At 51.2% G+C, this 17,728-nt stretch overlaps 5 protein-coding genes and 1 non-coding gene across 6 annotated transcripts; 1 reads left to right on the top strand and 5 right to left on the bottom strand.

Annotated features, from left to right (window-relative positions):
• Positions 1-527: 527 nt before the first annotated feature.
• Positions 528-5,565, bottom strand: BDV14DRAFT_187906 (muts domain V-domain-containing protein; the record flags this gene model as incomplete). Its single annotated transcript, XM_073771004.1, has 7 exons — positions 528-763; positions 839-976; positions 1,057-1,549; positions 2,220-3,770; positions 3,801-4,726; positions 4,785-5,409; positions 5,443-5,565. 7 exons carry the CDS (start codon positions 5,563-5,565, stop codon positions 528-530), a joined length of 4,092 nt encoding a protein of 1,363 aa, XP_073631024.1.
• A 572-nt stretch (positions 5,566-6,137) lies between these two features.
• BDV14DRAFT_206738 (uncharacterized protein) lies at positions 6,138-8,075 on the bottom strand (the record flags this gene model as incomplete). The annotated part of the gene is made up of 2 exons (XM_073774971.1): positions 6,138-7,611; positions 7,670-8,075. 2 exons carry the CDS (start codon positions 8,073-8,075, stop codon positions 6,281-6,283), a joined length of 1,737 nt encoding a protein of 578 aa, XP_073631023.1. The 3' UTR covers positions 6,138-6,280.
• Positions 8,076-8,849: 774 nt separating this feature from the next.
• On the bottom strand, positions 8,850-10,662 carry BDV14DRAFT_168199 (Rab geranylgeranyltransferase subunit beta BET2). The gene is made up of 5 exons (XM_073767809.1): positions 10,265-10,662; positions 9,913-10,198; positions 9,394-9,845; positions 9,220-9,344; positions 8,850-9,160 (listed from the first exon to the last, which is right to left on the bottom strand). Exons 1-5 carry the CDS (start codon positions 10,361-10,363, stop codon positions 9,118-9,120), a joined length of 1,005 nt encoding a protein of 334 aa, XP_073631022.1. The 5' UTR covers positions 10,364-10,662; the 3' UTR covers positions 8,850-9,117.
• A 220-nt stretch (positions 10,663-10,882) lies between these two features.
• BDV14DRAFT_t38 lies at positions 10,883-10,955 on the bottom strand. Its single transcript has one exon. It is a non-coding gene; the product is annotated as a tRNA-Lys (tRNA).
• A 2,668-nt stretch (positions 10,956-13,623) lies between these two features.
• BDV14DRAFT_8061 (putative Rho GTPase activator (Bem2)) lies at positions 13,624-16,104 on the top strand. Its single transcript, XM_073777564.1, has 4 exons — positions 13,624-14,505; positions 14,562-15,222; positions 15,274-15,368; positions 15,420-16,104. Exons 1-4 carry the CDS (start codon positions 13,983-13,985, stop codon positions 16,052-16,054), a joined length of 1,914 nt encoding a protein of 637 aa, XP_073631021.1. The 5' UTR covers positions 13,624-13,982; the 3' UTR covers positions 16,055-16,104.
• Positions 16,105-16,645: 541 nt separating this feature from the next.
• Positions 16,646-17,725, bottom strand: BDV14DRAFT_168192 (ribosome biogenesis protein RRS1). The gene is made up of 2 exons (XM_073767808.1): positions 17,579-17,725; positions 16,646-17,515 (listed from the first exon to the last, which is right to left on the bottom strand). The coding sequence occupies exons 1-2, from the start codon at positions 17,632-17,634 to the stop codon at positions 16,912-16,914; spliced, it is 660 nt and encodes a 219-aa protein (XP_073631020.1). The 5' UTR covers positions 17,635-17,725; the 3' UTR covers positions 16,646-16,911.
• Between the last annotated feature and the right edge of the window lie 3 nt (positions 17,726-17,728).

Raw genomic sequence — 17,728 nt, 5'->3', positions numbered from 1 at the left:
ACTTACCACTCAACACCCTCTCAAAAGCCTCCATCAAATGCGCAGCCTTGCGCCCCAACCCACGCGCCTCCTCAGCGATGAGGATTCACCTATTGTTGGGATGGGATTAAATTGCCGCGCAAGTTGATGTTTGCGCTCTTGGTCTAATTCTGATGTAGTGGTTGACACAGGTGGTGGTGGTGGAGAGACAGGATTTGGCGGGGTGGTGTGGCTCCTTCCTTGACAGTACTTAGGCCTTCTGAGTAAGAAGAATTACCTATCTACCTACTCCATGCTATACTGATGACCAACCAGACAAGCCCAAAGCCGCAAAGCAACTCTAGAAAACAGATAACACGGAATAAGAGCAGGAATCGAATTCTGAAATGGAAAAAAGAAGAAGAAAAATGGTAAGAAGAGAAAATTCTATAAGAAACCAAAACCATGCAACCACAAATCCCCAATCAGAACAAAATCACAGTCCAACAAGCACAAGCACAAGCACATCAAGTCATACAACGCAAAGCAAAGAAACATATCTTATCTATCTAGTCCGTCCGCGAGTTCGCAATAGACAACACCAAGATATCCGTCGCGCCAACCTTAATCAGCTCGTCCATGACCGTCGCAACCTTCTTCTTCTCGACCATCGAGCTAACGGCGACCCAGCCGTCTTCTTCGAGGGCCGTGATGGTGGGCGCGCGCTTGCCGGGCGTGATGCTGCTGGCTGTTGAGAGGCTGTCGCGGGGGATGTTGTACTGGCAGAGGACGAATTTTTGGGCGGCTAGATGTCAATGATTAGTATATGCTTCTGTAAATGTGAAAGGGTGAAGGTCAGATGGACTGGGCTGGCACATACTGATGACACCGCGGATACGGGAGGTAATCAGGTCGACGAGAGGGTTCTGGGTGTTGCGGTTCTTGACGAGGATGGCGGTGCTCTCGACGACTGTGTCGATGGCCTTGAGGCCTGCTGCGCGCATTGTCTCGCCGGATTCTACAATAAGATAATTAGCTCGATACTTCAAGCACCCACTGAAAAGCCCAAAAGAGGAGGGGGAGGGGGGAAAAGCATACCAACAAGATCAACAATCCCATCCGCAACACCAAGCGCACAAGCAGCCTCCACACTACCACCAACATACTTAATATTCGTCTTGCGCTCACCGGCCCCAAACTCCTTCTCCAACCTGGCAAAGAACTGCTCGCTCAGCGCCGTAAAACTCGTGACGACATTCTTCCCAATCAGCTCCTTCACAGTCTGCACGTCGCCCTTCTCCGGAACCTGCACTTGGAGTTTACACCCACCGAAGCCGAGGTCCAGGATCTCCTGCACGCCCGAGACGTTGCCGTCGTCGGGCAGCTGTGCATCGTGCTCGGCGACCTGGTCGCGCCCTGTAATACCGATGTCGACGCGGCCTTCGCCGATGAATGTGGGTATGTCTGCGGCGGGGAGGAAGATCAGGGCGATAGGGAGGTTCTTGACCAGCGCGATGTCGAGGCGGTTTTCGCGGCGAAACTGGATGTCGCAGCCGGAGAGGAGGTCGAGGGTTGCTTGTTGGAGGCGGCCCTCTGATTGAAAGAGGATGGTTAGCTTTCTTGCTTGTCGCCGTTTTGCGTGATAGGGTATGACTCAATCAGGCGCGAAGAGGTGCAACCGGGATAAGGAACTAACTCTTAGGAACCGCGAAGAGAAGACGGCCTTCTAGGCTGCGCAGGTGGTCAGTATACATCTTGCGAGTAGATCAAATGTTGCAGCAGAGCAATTGACTCACGAGTTAACGAGGTCCATTGTGAACGGCGGTTTTTATTGAGCGCGGGGTATTTCTGAGAAATTTGTTTCGAGCGGACGGAGGCAAGGAGGGCCGCAAGGAGGGTCAGAGGGGCTCAATTGGGCGATTGGCCTGGTATGAAGAGTCTATGAGCAGCAGCGAAACAGCGCAGGTCAATTGAAAGAGAGAGAAGAGTCGAAAAGATCAGGATACAGCGAGGAGCCTGAATGAATTACTCGAGTCGGCGGCGGGGCCGGAAGTTGGTGCCTGAGGCTCTGACAGGATCCACTGCGGTGACTCGATGACTCCGAGTGGGCAAGACAAGTCAAGACTGGGCATCCACTGGCGCATTTGCGTTGCAGAACGTGATTTGGTTCTATATGCTATCTATGTATGTTTCTAATATTACAGTTCTTGCATGCTGCTGATCAATCGCTCAACCATGCTTTCGTTTCCTGACTCCATCACCCCTCCAACCGTCGCGACAAGTCCTGCAAGTCTGCGGCGGCGGATCTTCTCTTCCAATTCCGCACTCTTCTGCTTGGCCATCTCGAGTAAAGACCCTGGTAGATTGGCCAACCGCGCAACATTCAACCCATAGCTACGGTGCGCGACGCCTTCGCCAATCTCGTAGAGGAAGGTAATGTCTTCGCCCGTACCAGTACCCGAGTCCGACTCGCTGAACCGCATGTGCACGTTCCGCAGCTCGTTGTCTGAAAATGAGTGCACCATGGCTGCGAGATGCTGGTAGTGCGTAATGAACAGGGTAAGGCTGCGAATAGACCGCACCATGTAGTCGAGAACAGCCTGCGCAATTGCAACTCCATCATGGGTTGACGTTCCTCTGCCGAGTTCGTCCAGAATCACCAGCGAACGCGGCGTAGCCTGCTTCAAGATATCTGCCGTCTCAGAGAGCTCAACCATAAACGTAGACTCGCCTGCGAGCATGTTGTCGAATGCGCCCATCCGTGTGAAGACTGCATCTAGCATTCCTAGCTTCGCTGACTGTGCCGGGACATACGATCCAATCTGGCCCATGATTGCGATCAACGCTACCTGGCGCACGTAGCTGGACTTACCTCCCATGTTAGGGCCCGTTACCAACAGAGCGCGCGTCTTGTCGCTGTCTAGGTTGATATCGTTCGGCACATAGCTATCCAGCAACAATTGCTCTACCATCGGATGACGCCCTTGATCGACATGGATTCCCGTCTGCTCCGTGTATTCAGGCTTGACGTAGCCCGGTTGGCTGGCGATGGTGGCTAGAGAGTTCAGGCAATCTAACGTCGCCAAAGACTGCACACAGTCTCGAAGCGTCTGATAGTTGGCTGCTATCTCAGCCTGAAGGGCCAAGAACGCTGTATCACACGCTGCAGCAAGTGCTTCTCTGTGTTGGTCTCTTTGACGAATCAACTTGATCACTTCTGGCGTATGGAACCTTGACACCTTCTTTGTGCCGCTAACCTTTATCCATGACGCTGGCACTTTTTTGATAGACGGCGAGCTGTTTTCAACTTCGATCAGGTAATCAATGCCCGCGACAGAGGCATATGTGACCGTCTTCTTGCCTATAGCTCCTCCGGCTACGGGCCGATGCTCTTCCAGCTCATGCTCGACAGCCCCAATGCCCAGCTTGTGCTCGCTGATCTCTTCGGTCTCTTCTTCTTCTCGGAAAAAGGCATATTTGTCATCATTTCGAGCTGCGTGCATGTTGATCTTGTTTAAGAAAGACACGACATCCTGCAATATTGTAGGCAGTGACACAATAGCCTGACTGATAGCCGGAGACGAGAACCCGGTATCCGCCGGTGCCTTGACATCAGCGAACTCTTGCGCAATCATCTGCATCGTTTGTAGGATGGTGAGAAGTTCTGGCCGAGAGCACTTTCCGTAGTAAATGCGGATCAAGCCCTTCTCCAGGTCGTGCTTGATCTTCCCGAGAAGAGCTTTGACCCGCTCTACCATGACAATGTTCTGCGAATCCTTTAACTCCTCAACGGCATTTACCCGATTCTCAAGCTGGTGTTTATCCAGCAACGGCCGTCCGACCCATTTTCGAAGCATCCTTTGTCCGAAACGTGTCTGTGTTTGATCCAGTGTCCAAAATAGACTACCTTTTGCCGAATAATCGGTTTGATTTTGGTAGATTTCGAGACTCGTAAGGGTGTTTCCATTGAGAAGCATATGGGAGCGTGAAGAGAAGTGCTGAAAGTACTTGGTCAATCGCAGGACGTGTTCGAGTCCATACTCGGTCATATGCTTGATCATAGAGGACAGGCAAATAGTGACCTGATCCGGCAGTTGCAGCACCTTCTGGAGCAAGTTACTGGCAACCTCATCATTCTGGGAATCCGCAGATTTCATATTGCCCGCGTAAAAGCTTGAGACGTGACTGTGCGATTCTGCGGCGGCGGTTTTAGCCTTTGGTGCTCTCTCGACCCGGACTTCGTCACCAAAGACATTTGTCTTACTACCCGAGAGATGTTGTACTAGCTTCTCTGTTGCTTTTGATAGCTCGCCGACTATAAGCAGTTCACATGGTGCGATATGGAGCAATCTCGTCTCGATCTCGCTGCGCATGAAGCCGTCATCGAATTCGTCATAGACGATGTCCCCCGTGGTCGGCTGCACGGCGACAATGCCCACATGTACTTTCTCGTCATTGCCCCATCCTCGAGCGTTCGTCTCGGTTATGCAGAGGATATAGCCCGTGGCTGACGTACCAGATGTCCCGGCTGTAGAGCCCTCCAGGCCTTCCATATCATCGATGTATGTACTTTTGGTGTAGACGTTCGTCAACTTCCGAACAAAGGGTGCGTTACGATTATCCCCGGCTGCTTTCAGCGCGGCGGTCTCGAGCTGCCTCACGACTCCCACTTTATGTCCAGCAGTGACAAGGCGCTTTACGTGAACATGCAGTCGTTGGACAGGTATACTCGCTGAGGCAAAGCGGTCTAGGTGGGCTTCTGAAGGATCTGCAAGACATCAGTATCAACCAAGTCCACCAGCGTATAGTTGCAGACGTAGACATACGCTCATCATATCTGAACTTTCCAGGGATACAAACGATGCTAAGCTCCTTTGCAGCAACCCTCGCATCCTCACCAAAGAACCTGTACTTGTACCCAACCTCAACAAGCAATATCGTATCCATATGCTTCTTCTTAATGTCGATGATTTGCCTCTCCATGGGCGTAAGTTTACTCCCACCTTTCTTCCCAGCTTTTCCCTTCGATGGTGCCGGCGCCGGCGCTTCCTCCTCATCGTCTTCTGCGCCCTCCTCAAGAGGCGTTGCTTCGCTCATTTGCCTCCGCCCAATCCCAATCTGACAATCTGCCCCGCCGAGCCTCCGGACGAATCTCTGGTGTAATTTCTCGCGCTCTCGTTGCCGCTCTTTTGCTTCCTCATCGTCACCTCCATCTTCTTCGGCCTGGACGACGGGAGAGCTAGCGAATTTCGACAGTTGGCTGCTTGCCGGTTGTGAAGCCTGCTCCGCGCGAGAGACAGGTTTTGCTTTGGCCTTCGCCTCCGGATGTAGTGGTTGGTGTTCCGGTTGGGAGCTATTGGCCTTCGCTCGCTTCGGTGCGGGTGCCACCTCATCGTCATCTTCCTCGTGTTCGTCCTCCGCCGGTTCCTCTGTATTCTCAGGCTCTGCTGTCTTCGAAGTTGGGAGGCTGGGTGAACTGTTCACTTCGGCCGGTGGCAACTGCTGTGATTGCGAGGGTCTCTTCGTGAAGAAGCTGGATATCGTAGGCTGCTTGCGTTTCAAGCTGGGAGAGGACGAAATTGACGATTGGGATGATGGAGCAGGCATGATTCGTCGTTTGGCGGCCTGTCGTCGGCAGTGTCCTAAAAGGGTCGATTTTGCTCACGGAAACACATGTATGTCGCTTTGAAAGAGGTAACGCTCAAGAACTCCGGTGACTGTGCACACTTCAGTAGTAGCAAATGATGGTCATTGTGGATGGTGATTGAGCTATCCCTAATGATGAGAGTGTGGGGAACGCTAGCAGTCTGGAGCGTCGGCCTCTCATTTCCTTGGAGCTTGACGCGTGGCGTAGCGCGTTCTCGCGTTGAGATAAGATTACCTAATCTGGTATATACTTTAGACCGGCCTGCCGACAGACAGACCTTGCTTAAGCTTACGAAGTGCTACACACATGCATCGCAATAATAGACGACAATTCCCCTCCGATGCTTGACATAGGGGTAACTAATATCTTGGATTCTCTGCTGTATATCTCTACCTCTAATGATCAGACAGGCAACGCACTATAACATCTCGGAACTGTCAGCCAGGTAAACCTCAACAGCTGGACCAGTATCCATGCAGTATAACAGCAACGGCGGCATATATAATAACAGGCGGTCTGATAATCCCCTACTATTGGAATGATAGCACAACGATGCTCAATCAAACTAGTCTCCAAGATCAACACTCCAGTTTCGCGGCGCTATACTTTGAAATGCAAGTGAACAATCAGATCAGAGAGCAACAATGCGAAACGCCGAGGGAAAGAACAAGGATATCAGGAGTTTCCGTCCATGTACAGACGGTCGAAATCGTCATCTTCGACCTCAGAAATTGTCGCGTCTGGAGAGCTGACTCTTGTGGTGGTGGGACCTTTCAGCACGTTCTCGGACTCACCTGCGTAAATCGGGTTGTCCTCCGTGGCGACCTTAGAAAGAGAACCTGCCAATGGGTTGAACGAATAGCCTGGCGGGCTTCCATGGCAATCAAACGGGCTGTATCCCACGTATTGGCCTTCCCCGAAGAGGTACTGTGGTGACATGGCTCTATCAGATCGCTTCATTGCAGGCGAGTGCCAGCCGACTAGGGGATCGGCGCGGTTATAGACGTTGAGCATCGGTTCAATGTTCTCTTTATCCATGGTGTTACGAGCGACCTTCTCAAAGGGGTTTGAGCAATGAGCGGCAGTACGGGGTGAATGCTGGCCATTGTGGATTGCAATGTCTCGTCGGTAGAAGAATGGTTGCGAGCTGGCTGCTTCTTCATGGATGAACCTTGGCTGGTGTTCCAGCTTGGTCTCGGCTGAGGCTGGCATATCGTGAAAGACAGCAAACTTGTTGGGCTGCTTATAGTCGTGACCGCGGAGAGCCATTGCGAATTCGTGCATGTCGTCGCTGATAGACAATTGCCCACCGAGACCCCCAACAGCTTGAGTCGTAGCTCTCTGGGGCGTATATAAACTGTGCTGCTCCACTTCTCCGCCGAACGTGTCGCAATCTCGCTTGACATTCTTCTTGGTCCTCTTTCCATCGGGGCCTCTTTGGGCGTTCGCGTCCAACTGCGAAAGTACTCGTTTGGGACGAGTGGCTCTTTTCTTCGGGATTGGTGTCTCGCCCTTCAGGGGGCTGCTGTCTTCGACATTTCCCGAAATCACACGCTGCTTCCGCAATATACCAGTTGGCGAGAACACCATCTCAGTAGGTTCCACTCCCATTGATGTTTTCTCCATCATCTTCAGAATACTCTCATCCTTCTTCTGGTTACGCTTTCTCTTCATTTGTTCGGTAGCAGAGTCGAAGATATCCATTCCCGGCCACAGCACTCCTTTCAGCCTTGCGATCTCGTCAGCCCTTTCTTTGTCCATCTCGCTGGCGTTTGAATACTCGAGGCTATCGTTGTCGTCGACAAAAGGATCATAGATGAAAGGTGTGTTGATAGTGTGTGCTTCCCTGTTCTGTGCTTGTGGGATGCCATGGGACCAGTATGGCGCGGTGTGGGGTAACGACGATGGCTCGTCCCCGGAGTCGTCTTCTTCATCACGCTTCCATTGACGTTGTACGTGGTCGATGCCTTGATCGTGGGGTGATGGTGTGGCTGCCCGCATGTACCCTGTTCGGAAGCAAGAGTGTCAGCAGCGTGCATGATGAGGAAGACTGAGGTTTCTTACCTGCATTAGTGCTCGAGCTCATGAAAGGATCCGAGAGGCGTGGATCAATGTAGTCAGGAAGAGCGTTGAGCGGGTTGTAGATCGGGATAGCCGTGACCTTGTAATCCTCGTCCCCGTCTGTAGGTTCAACCTTGCCAGGTATAGCAAACTTTGCCTGGGACTTCCTCCTTCGGGAGTCCTTGGAGCTCATACGGTCTGACAGTAGCTTTGCCAGGTTGTTGGCCTTGTACCATTGATTGTAGTCATCGAGTAAGGTCTCCGCTTGTGGCTCCTGGTGACTGCGTACTTGGAGCTTGAAGTAGTGAGAGAGGTGGGCCTTGGAGGCAACGTGGGTTAGTAGGTGCGATACGTCGCTAAATTTAGGATGCTTGGGGCAGATGTTGCACAACAAGGCTGTTGCATCCATCGTGGGCAAGGTTTCCTCAGAAGCCCTCGGTTCCGAGCGAGTCAGAGCCGGTGGGCAGAGGGTGAGGAAGCAGCAGGGTGCAGGTCGTAGCTTTCATAAGAAGGTAACAAGGCACAAGCTGAAGACAAGAAACCAATATAGAAAGACTAATCCTGGAGATACTAGAGACACCGACTTCCTTAGAATGAAAGAGCTTGGTAGAAGTCGATGAAACTGAGGAAGGCCATCAACTGCCTGGGGACTTGCCTGGGAGTGCACGAGTGCCATTGCCATGATGGCAGGAGGGGGAAAGAAAACATTGCCGGTCGAGGAGGAAGTGACGCTTTGAGCAGGCGCAACCGTCCGGGTGCCTGCCTCAACAACTCATAACTGCAGTTACGGTACCATACTTGACGGTAAGTATACAAGGTGCATACTAATTAGGCAGTATATGTGAGTTCAAGGATAGGATCAATCCTTGAGTTTGATACCTTCGGCATGACAGCCTGGCTAGAGGTCCCGATATATAAAATCACTGCCTTGACGTTGTCGACTAGTACCAGAAACATCCCCGTAGTATATGCCCGACATTTACTGACGTAACCTAATGGTCGTTCACATGAATATCTTGCGTATATATTTACGAGGTCGAAAAATAAGAACAAAATGCGTTTCAAGGCCATTGCTTATATGAATCCGTAGCTGAGTGGTCCATTGGCCTTCGATCTCCGGTCAGGCAGTAGGATGTATTGTACTGTCGTTGCGTTTAAGTTACACCACAGAAAAAAACTGTTGATCAGAGATTTGACATAGTATTATCTAGTTACATTCATCGATAGTTCATAAAATGTGCCACTGGGTCTTAACGGCTGATTGACAAGCCATTGTAGAGGGGTGAAGCGGAAATAAGTCACAGTGCCTGAGATCCAATATTCTCCTGCATTGTATCTCATAAACCATTAAGAACAAGGAAAGATGGGTTATTAGATTGCAGGGGGTGAGAGCTACGGGTGAGAGCCCCAGCCTGGAGAGCGACGACGATGACAACGTCAAAAACACCTTGCTACGTAGACAAAGCTTTTTCTGTGATTGCTTTCGGCATACAACTGGGCAACAAAGTTAGTGAATGTTCTAACAGTGGTTGGACGCTCGCTGGTGTACTCACTAGACAGGATCTACCTCGGCGATTCCTTCAAACCCCAAGAGGCTCAGGCCGGCGATGGCGAACAAGGTATGAAAAACGTCAACCGCATTATCAGGTCTGTCGGCAAAACCACCAGCTTCCGAGTCCTGTAAGATATTAGCTGAGGAAAATGATACCGCAGAAGATGATACTGACCTGGCAGCTGAGGATGAATGAAGCGAGTTTGGCGCCATTGACCCAGTCAAGCTTGTCGATCATAGCTAGACTTGCTCCAACCCACCAGCTGTAACAAGCATCTGCGAGCTTTTCCGGTCGTCCATTCAAACCACCATGATCAAGCTGTCGTTCACTGAGCCAGGCGCCTAGCCGATCCTTGTCGACAAGGTCCAGCCGCCCGGCAATAGCGAGTGCTCCTACGCAGGTAAAGACTTGACCAGAGTGCGATTCTGCTCCGGGACAAACTCCATACCCTCCGTCCAGGTTCTCGCACTTCTGAACGTAAGAGACAGCCTTATCCATATCCACCAGATCTAAAAGACCTAGGAGAGATAGAGCGTTGAGCGCACCATAGAGAAACCTCGTATCGAGTTCTCCCCATTCGTCGCCCATGAAGGAGCCTGTTTCCTTATCCTGTAATCCTGCGATGACTATATAAACACTTAGCCATACGTCCTCAGCCCCAGCCACTCGGCGAGGGAGGGTTAGAAATCGTACAGGAACCGACTTTCTGCTTGCCGCCCAGCCCGCGCTTATCCAGCTCATCAACGGCATCCAGGGTCACCAGCAGCTGCACGGCAGAAACTGTATACAGCATGTGGGCATCGTGGCCTGGTGCAGCGCTGAAACCACCGTTCTCTTGCTGGCATGAGAGGACAAAGTCGATTGCGTTGTCACGCGGCAACCCATCAGGACAACCCAAGAGGTGCAAAGCAGTCAGGCCCCAATAGACTCCATTAAGTCGAAGGTGCTCTGTGAGCCAGTACTCCAGCTCGTCTTTGCGCTACCGAGACCTGTCAACCGTCTCCTCGTGAAGAGAAGTGGCACGGTGAGAGTGAGGACGACGCACGCTATCCAGTTTCTTGATATAGTCAATATGTTTCTCAGGACATAATTTCTGGTCGGAAGGAATGGCGGCGGCCTTGCCGGGGCCGGACACCAAAGACATTAGGGTGATGAGATTATGAATGAGGTTAGTGCACGAAACGAATGAGCCGTTCAAGGGTCTAGGAGAGATTATTGCAGGGAATCTGGCCCAGGACCGAGTTGAATCAAGCAGTTGGCCAAGTCCTCGAGATTAGCATGACATCTGCCTGCGGGAGGAACGCCGGAGCGCCACAGGGTGCTGTGATAGGTGGCCGTGAGCTGGGAGCTAGCACGTGTCAAAATTTTTGCAGGGATGTTTAGTTGGTGCTCGGCTGCTCGCCTTTTGTTGTGTGCCGGGCACGTGACTTAGTTACTTAGTTCTGGTGGAGATAGACGGATACTCTGTAGAAGTGAAGTGTCTCGAGGTGATGCAGGCTGCTATTTTGACCATAAACACTGTGGGTATTGTCTAGGATGAGCTACTAAGATCATGAAGTTCAGAATAAGAGTCATTGTTCATATACCCCTGTTGTTTAAGCAAATCCCACACGAGCATCAACATGAGCCGATACTTTGATCAAAACAAAAAGAGCAAAAAAGAAGCCCAACGCGGGGCTCGAACCCGCAGCCTTGAGATTAAGAGTCTCACGCTCTACCGATTGAGCTAGCCGGGCTAGTTCATATACTGGATTCCCAATGTTTGTTATATAACCAAAATTTGGCTCTGTAAAGTATCCCCTGCCTCGACAGGCTCACGGGGTCACAGCTAATTTGTGGATGATTCTTCCCTTGTTGATGGTGGCGCTGTTGAAACAACTATATGCATACCTCGGCGTCAACAGATATGTAAGGTCTCAGGGCGATCTTGTGCAAGGCCCGTATACCTGGTACGATGCACTCTCACAGTAGCGGTTCCACGTGAATCGGACGTTGTACAATAGTAAATCCTCGGCGCGAACTTCTCCGGCATCAGCGATGGTTTTCTATGTATGGTCTTCTGGCGATGCGAACTTGCATCATTGTCTCTTCATGGGCAAAGCTGGTAAATCCCGTAGCTTGGTCAACGGCTCCTCATAATCATCTGGACCATGCCACTCCTGACTCCGGTTATTTGAGCTTGGTACCATAGTGGCAGGCGCCAGCGAATCTATATAGATTAATAATACTAATTAGCTTTATGATTGGAGCCCCTATATTTTTACTTCCCATGCTAGAGTTTAGCTAAGTCTTAGATGAGACCATTGGTAGGCAATTGGAATGCACGACTTACCGCTGCTGTTCTTCCATGGCGATCTCCAAGATAGGCGCTCAGTGAGTCGCTAGCTGTTTTTATTTATATCTTTGGAGAATCAGAACCCCCAGAGTCAGGACTCAGGATCGCCTGGATGATCCCAGAAAAACCGCTAGCACAGAGTCATATTTGATAATTGTTACTTTTAATATCCGGTTCATAGTCGGTGAAGCCATGTTTCTCAGGTCAACCCCACCGCTGGTTGTAGCAAAAACATGATGAACCATGGTTGGCAACCGGTCAGATGATTTCAGCACCACGCAACAAAGAGAAAGACTGCCAGGACTACCCAGGCATCAGCCTCAACTGTTAGACTGTCAGCGAGCAGTGAGCACCGGGGACGCCGTCGACAGCGCTGCATTCAGCTTCGAGGCGGCCATGATTCAGCCCTAGTGCGGATGAACCACTATCTAAAACGGTGAAGTTGCAGCGTTGCTTTGACCTCCGTGTCAGGTACTCGTGGCCCCAGCATGCACCTGATTCGCTGTAGCACCTGAATCGCCCCTCGACCACACTTCGGTTAACCAATCCGTGGGCTCCGTCGCAGTGTCTTAGCTGGCACTAAAGACATCATCCCGCTCTGCGCTGCGTTGCTCGAGCCACTTGCGATCCAACCTCCATGAGTCTCTGGGTCATTCCAATATTTCGGTGTCCAGGGGGCGGTTGGCCAAACAAACATCGTAGACATGGATCGGTGTGAATATCGTTATAGAAATGCAATGGCGGTCGCAGTCAGAGACAAAGGTGGCCAAGCGCTCAAGTATTCCAGAGGACGTGCCTGAGTTGTGGTGACGGTCTGACGCTATAGCTTACGAGGCGCCCAGTTGCGGGAGGGTCAACATTTATTATCGTCAGATTGTCAGTTATCGCCGCCCCCAAGCACCGCACACGACTCAATTGCTTCTGCAACCTGAAATAATCCTTCAGGAAAAGGGTTCTGATCGGCAGCTGCAGAGCGTCACGATCGTAGATACTATCCATGGATGCGCTGGTTTCGCAATCGTACAGAGCAACTACGATTCTGCTGGCTGTACTCCGAGTTCAAGTAGGTACTCTGGAGAAATTGCGGCTGGCGTAAGAAGTAGAGTACAAATATCGCACCCGCAATCTGCGCTATCACCAGCGATATTTATCTTTCGCAGCAAGGGATTCGCCTCCAGAGTTCCATGCCTTGATGAGATAGGCTGTCAGGGCGCCCTGAAAAGCCACTCGCTCGAAACCGTTCTCCGCCCTCTCCACCGGTGGTTGAGTGGTTCCCCCCTTAAAGGACGGGACCTTTAGTCTGACACACAGCCGCGCTTGCATCGCGCTATCAAGGAATGTCGCTACGTCTCTCTTGTCTCTTGGGCACCTTCAGAACCGTGCGGCATTCAACTCTCTCGCTCTCTCCTGTTGCCTGTCGACAATTCCTCTCCATTCGAGCCCTCATCCACCGTGTTTTTCCCAGAGTCCCGTCGCTCTCGGTCCCCTCATTGCATTCTGTTTTTCTTTACATTTTTGTCTTTCTGGAAATCACTAGCGCCGCCAATCTCCTTGCCACACTCTCTCCTGCCCCCCCGACCGCCCGCCAAAGCTCCTTTACAAAGACGAGCACTTCACAACCACTATACTTGCGCACACTCCGCCCATTAGTTATCGGCCTGCGATTGGAAGTGAAACTGCCGGGAACGCCGCGCAAAGGAAGGAGGTGAATACGTCAGAAAGCATTAATATGAGGGGTGCGGTCTGGTATGTTGTGGTCCCGTCTACAGTACTCCTGGCGGCCCGGAGTTTCAGGACTTCCAGTCGAGCACTCATTGTGTTCTGAAACCACTTCTTCGAGCCGGAGCGCTGGGTCTATTCGCCCTGGCTGCAACTTGGAGCCCACTAAAGGATCCATGATTCCATGCATCAGATCTTTGTCCACCTGGTTTCAGATCTCTTTGTTCCGCGTTGCCTTAAATTCGTCATACCCGGAAACTCCTCACTTGCTCTGTCGCCAGGAACTGATTCAGGTCTTCACAAGAACATTCACTAACAATTGTGCAATGAGTCGCAGATCAATCAAATCGAAAGACCTTCCAGACGCCCTTTGCTCCCCTAGTCGTGCATAGCTTACTAGAAAAGATTGGCAAGGCTGGTTCTAGTCCAATCTATTCTGACTGCGATCGATTGCTCCCACGAACACCCCGTGATTTCTGTTTTGGAGTCTTGGAAAGACTGGACGATAAACGTAAAGCCCTGGCGCCTGGGATGCTCATGATCGTCGGCTTCTTCTCTTTGTCATAACCCATCGGCTCAACTTTTCCCGCCGACAGTCATTTCGAGAATAGGCTGATCGTGCCTGACTGTTCCTTTGAAAGTCAACAAGTACCTCGTTCGTTCCAAAGCCTCCACACCGATTCAAATACACAAACCAACAATCACGAAAATGCCGTCCAGACATTCTGTCGTCCCGAATCTAGATCTCAGCACGTCCACGCTGCAGGCTGGTTCGAAGATATCCTCTCCTTTGACACCTGGTGCCCAGAGCTCCGACGGTCTCAGCCCCCTGACGCCGCATTCACCCAAATCTCCCTCAAGCTCACCATTCTTCAAAGGGGCCACGATACGCCCCGTCACTCAAGACTCGAACCCTCTAACTCACAGCCCTACATTTCCCGCATCCCCCGGTGCCGCGACAGAACCGCCTACCCCGGGATTCACAGCCATACCACCCTACCCGCCCTCACCGAGAGAGTCTCCAAAACACACGCGCGACCAATCAAGGTCATTCTTCGCCAGCCTCAAAGCACCAAAGTATTCGCACAAGGCGCAAAGATCGGACAGCTCTGGCAACTCAGCAGAGAAACCAAAAAGTCGTGGAAGCTCCAGGGATCGCAGAGCACAGGTCTCGTCAAAGCTATACGAATCATCTCCAGATCTCCCAGGAGCTTTACTCCAACAAGAAGCTGGTACGTAACTCAGTTTCCCCGGTATCCTGGCAGGGGCAAAACTAACCTCCATACAGACGGCAATACTGCTGATGATAAATCTTCCCAAGCACAACCGACTGAGCTGAAGAAGGTCGGTACTGAGACGGACGGGTACAACTCGCTTAAAAAGGCAAAACCTCGATTCGCCAATCTCCTATCCCGATCTCGGTCGATCAGATTAGACGACTCGTTACGCACACCGCATCGGCGTCCATCCACCAGCCTCCTGAAGCTCGAAGAAAACTGCAAACCAGACACACAAGAATCGAACAAGACGATGTCGTCTCGCCAGGAACGCGCCCCAAAGAGCGCCACGAACGGGGCAGGCAGAGGTTATACAACCGATCGGCCTGCGGAATATGGCTATAACTCGACAGGTCGGAAAGGCTCAATGGTACCATCGGCTTCGCTAAGCCAAGTTTCGGGTGCTTCGGCCGCCCTATTCAACAACATTAAACAATCGTCGAGCGGAGCAGCCGATCGATTAGGAAAGGCAGGGAAAGGCTTCCTTGGCAAGATCACTCGAAGCGGCAGCACGAATGAGCGCGAAATAGTGGCGGATGAGAATTATGTGTGCTCTGTGATCAATTTGCCATTGATTGAGCAAGCACGGCGGACGCGCATTGCCAAGAGACTTGAAGACTGCAGAGACAAGACAGAGTTCTGGATGCCTGCATTGCCTTACCGTTGCATCGAGTAAGTCAACGAAAGATGTCTACAAGCTTTCGATCACTGACAGAGGAATAGTTACCTCAATTTCAAAGGTTGCGAGGAAGAAGGTCTCTATCGTGTGCCAGGCAGTGGCAAAGAAGTACGGCATTGGCAGAGGCGCTTCGATACTGGTAGGTGTCAAATCTTTTCCTAATCCGGCCATATGCTCACCAAACCCGCAGAGTTGGACGTAAGCCTTTTTGATGAACCCGACCTATACGATATCAACATCATTGGTTCTATGTTTAAAGCATGGCTTCGTGAACTGCCCGATGAACTATTCCCCAAAGAGACCCAAGCTATGATCGCTGAAAAATGCGAGGGTGCTACTACCGCTCCACAATTGCTCAAAGATGAGCTTTCGAAATTACCTCCCTATCATTACTACCTTCTTTTTGCCATCACCTGCCATCTGAACCTTCTCCATTCCTACGTCGACCAGAACAAAATGGACTACCGCAATCTCTGCATTTGCTTCCAGCCATGCATGAAGATTGATGCGTTTTGTTTCCAGCTTCTGGTATGTGACTGGAAGAATTGCTGGCAAGGATGTTGGACTGAAAAGGAGTGGCTTCAGAAGGAAAAGGAGATGGATGAGAAGGAGAAGTCTGCCCAAGAAAAGGAAGCACAGGCGCCCGAAGTCGATGAGCGGGCAGTTTCCTCGGGCAGCAGCCAAAGCAGCACTTACGAAGCGCCTTCTCGCCCAGAAACACCAAAGAACACCAAGAAGAAGCCTCGAAACATCGAGACCTCACATGCGCGGAGCGTATCTCAGCTCCCAGAGCTTGGGCCCCCCCTCTCTCCAATCCAGATCTAGGATAAACTGTCCTAAACCCCACTGCCTGCGACAAACAGGCATTCGACTCTGCTAATTGTGTGTCCAAGAGGCTCCTTGTGTTAAAAGCTAATAGGCTGGCCTATCCTCTATATTTCTCCCTCTGGCGTGTTGGACACGCCAGACAAGATCTTCGGCAGGAACCGTGGATTGAGCACCATGGTTGGGGCTGTACTTTAACGTTTTGTGCAAAATTTTGCCATATCCCTTGCGATGTTTTCTGGCCTGTTTTCGATTGGCATTGCGTCCCTCTTCCAGGAAGTTTTCTTATCTCTATTTGGCTCTTGCTTTTTGAACTCACTGCATACATGCCTGGCGTCTCTGGAGTTGCTGCTTCTTGAAACCTGTTCCTTCTTCCCACTGTCTTTGTAGAGATTGTTATACTCCCTTTCTGCTTGTTTTTGAGCTCTAGATTTGTTTGTCTTGAAGCGTTGGCTATCGGATTTATTTTTTTTGCACAAGCCATTTTTTCATAATAGCATGTATGTGTCTTAGAGCCATTTCCACAGGTCTATCATTGAATCTCTATTTGGAGCACACTTGCAATATCTTCATAGCACTGCATTCGATTATATTGATATACTAGTCCTCTTTTACCATTGATAGCTTTATCAACCGGCTGTACGGGATGACTTGAACGTCCGTCAGATGACCTCAGTGTTGTAATACTCGCACTACTGCGCGTCGACCTCCGTCATATTTTGTAAGTTTGTAAGAAGGTGATATTGCTTTTAGCCCTAACAACAGGACAACCTAAGATCTCAAAATCCTGATAGCACTCCAAACGCCCAGATAAAAATACCAGTGATGAGAAATCCAAATCAAATCACCTCGATTAACTATCGCCCACCGCCCGTCTTCCTGGAGTTCCGCTCATTAGCCCTCATCTTCCTCTCATTCCGCCGAATCCGGTCCTTCCTGTCAGCCCTCGACATCCCGCGGATCGAGCTCCCTTTAGCCGCAGCATCCTCCTCCTTCTTCCAGTCATCCTCCTTCACCTCAACAAGCCACTGATCATCATCCTTATTCTTGCCCTTATATCCCCACCTCGGAACCCAGTCGCCGCTCTCTTCATCATACACAAGCTTCTTGCGGCGCTCCTTGTCCGCGAGCGCGGCGCCAGGCTTGCTGCTGTACTTGCCGATACCCTTCTTGCGGGCGAAGAGCTCCCATTTGGTGGGTGGCTTGGGGGTGGGCAGGGGCTTGTGCCGGGGGAGTGTTGTTGAGGCGGAGGGGAGGGTGAGGAGGACGCCCTGTTGCGAGGAGGTGATGGGGCAGGTTGTGAGGAGTTGGTTTAGGAGGCTTTGGACGCCGTCGCGGGCGGTGGTTTTCAGGGAGGTGTTGAGAGGTGTGTTGCGGGGAAGTTCGAGGGGGTTGGGGTCGTTGGCGAGGAGGTGGCCTAAGTCGAAGGTGTATGGAGTTGGTTTTGAGACTGTGATGGGGCTGTTGTACGTTTGTTAGCAGGTGAACGAGCGATGCTTGGAGTTTCATGGATAGTGGACGTACAGTCTCTCAGTCTTTGACTTGGAGGCAGACTTAGCCTCGGCTGCGGAGTTTGCCATTTTCAATGAATGCGCGAAGGCGAAATGGTAAGGCTGGAAATTGGGAACGTTGCTGGTCGAGTGTTATCGCAAGACAGAAAAAAAGTTCGGGGAC

The sequence above is a fragment of the Aspergillus stella-maris genome (assembly GCF_047715825.1).
Source record: "Aspergillus stella-maris strain CBS 113639 unplaced genomic scaffold BDV14scaffold_10, whole genome shotgun sequence".
NCBI classification, from domain to species: domain Eukaryota; kingdom Fungi; phylum Ascomycota; class Eurotiomycetes; order Eurotiales; family Aspergillaceae; genus Aspergillus; species Aspergillus stella-maris.
Note: the sequence above shows the minus strand (reverse complement) of the source record. Positions and strands in the feature narration are given on the sequence as shown.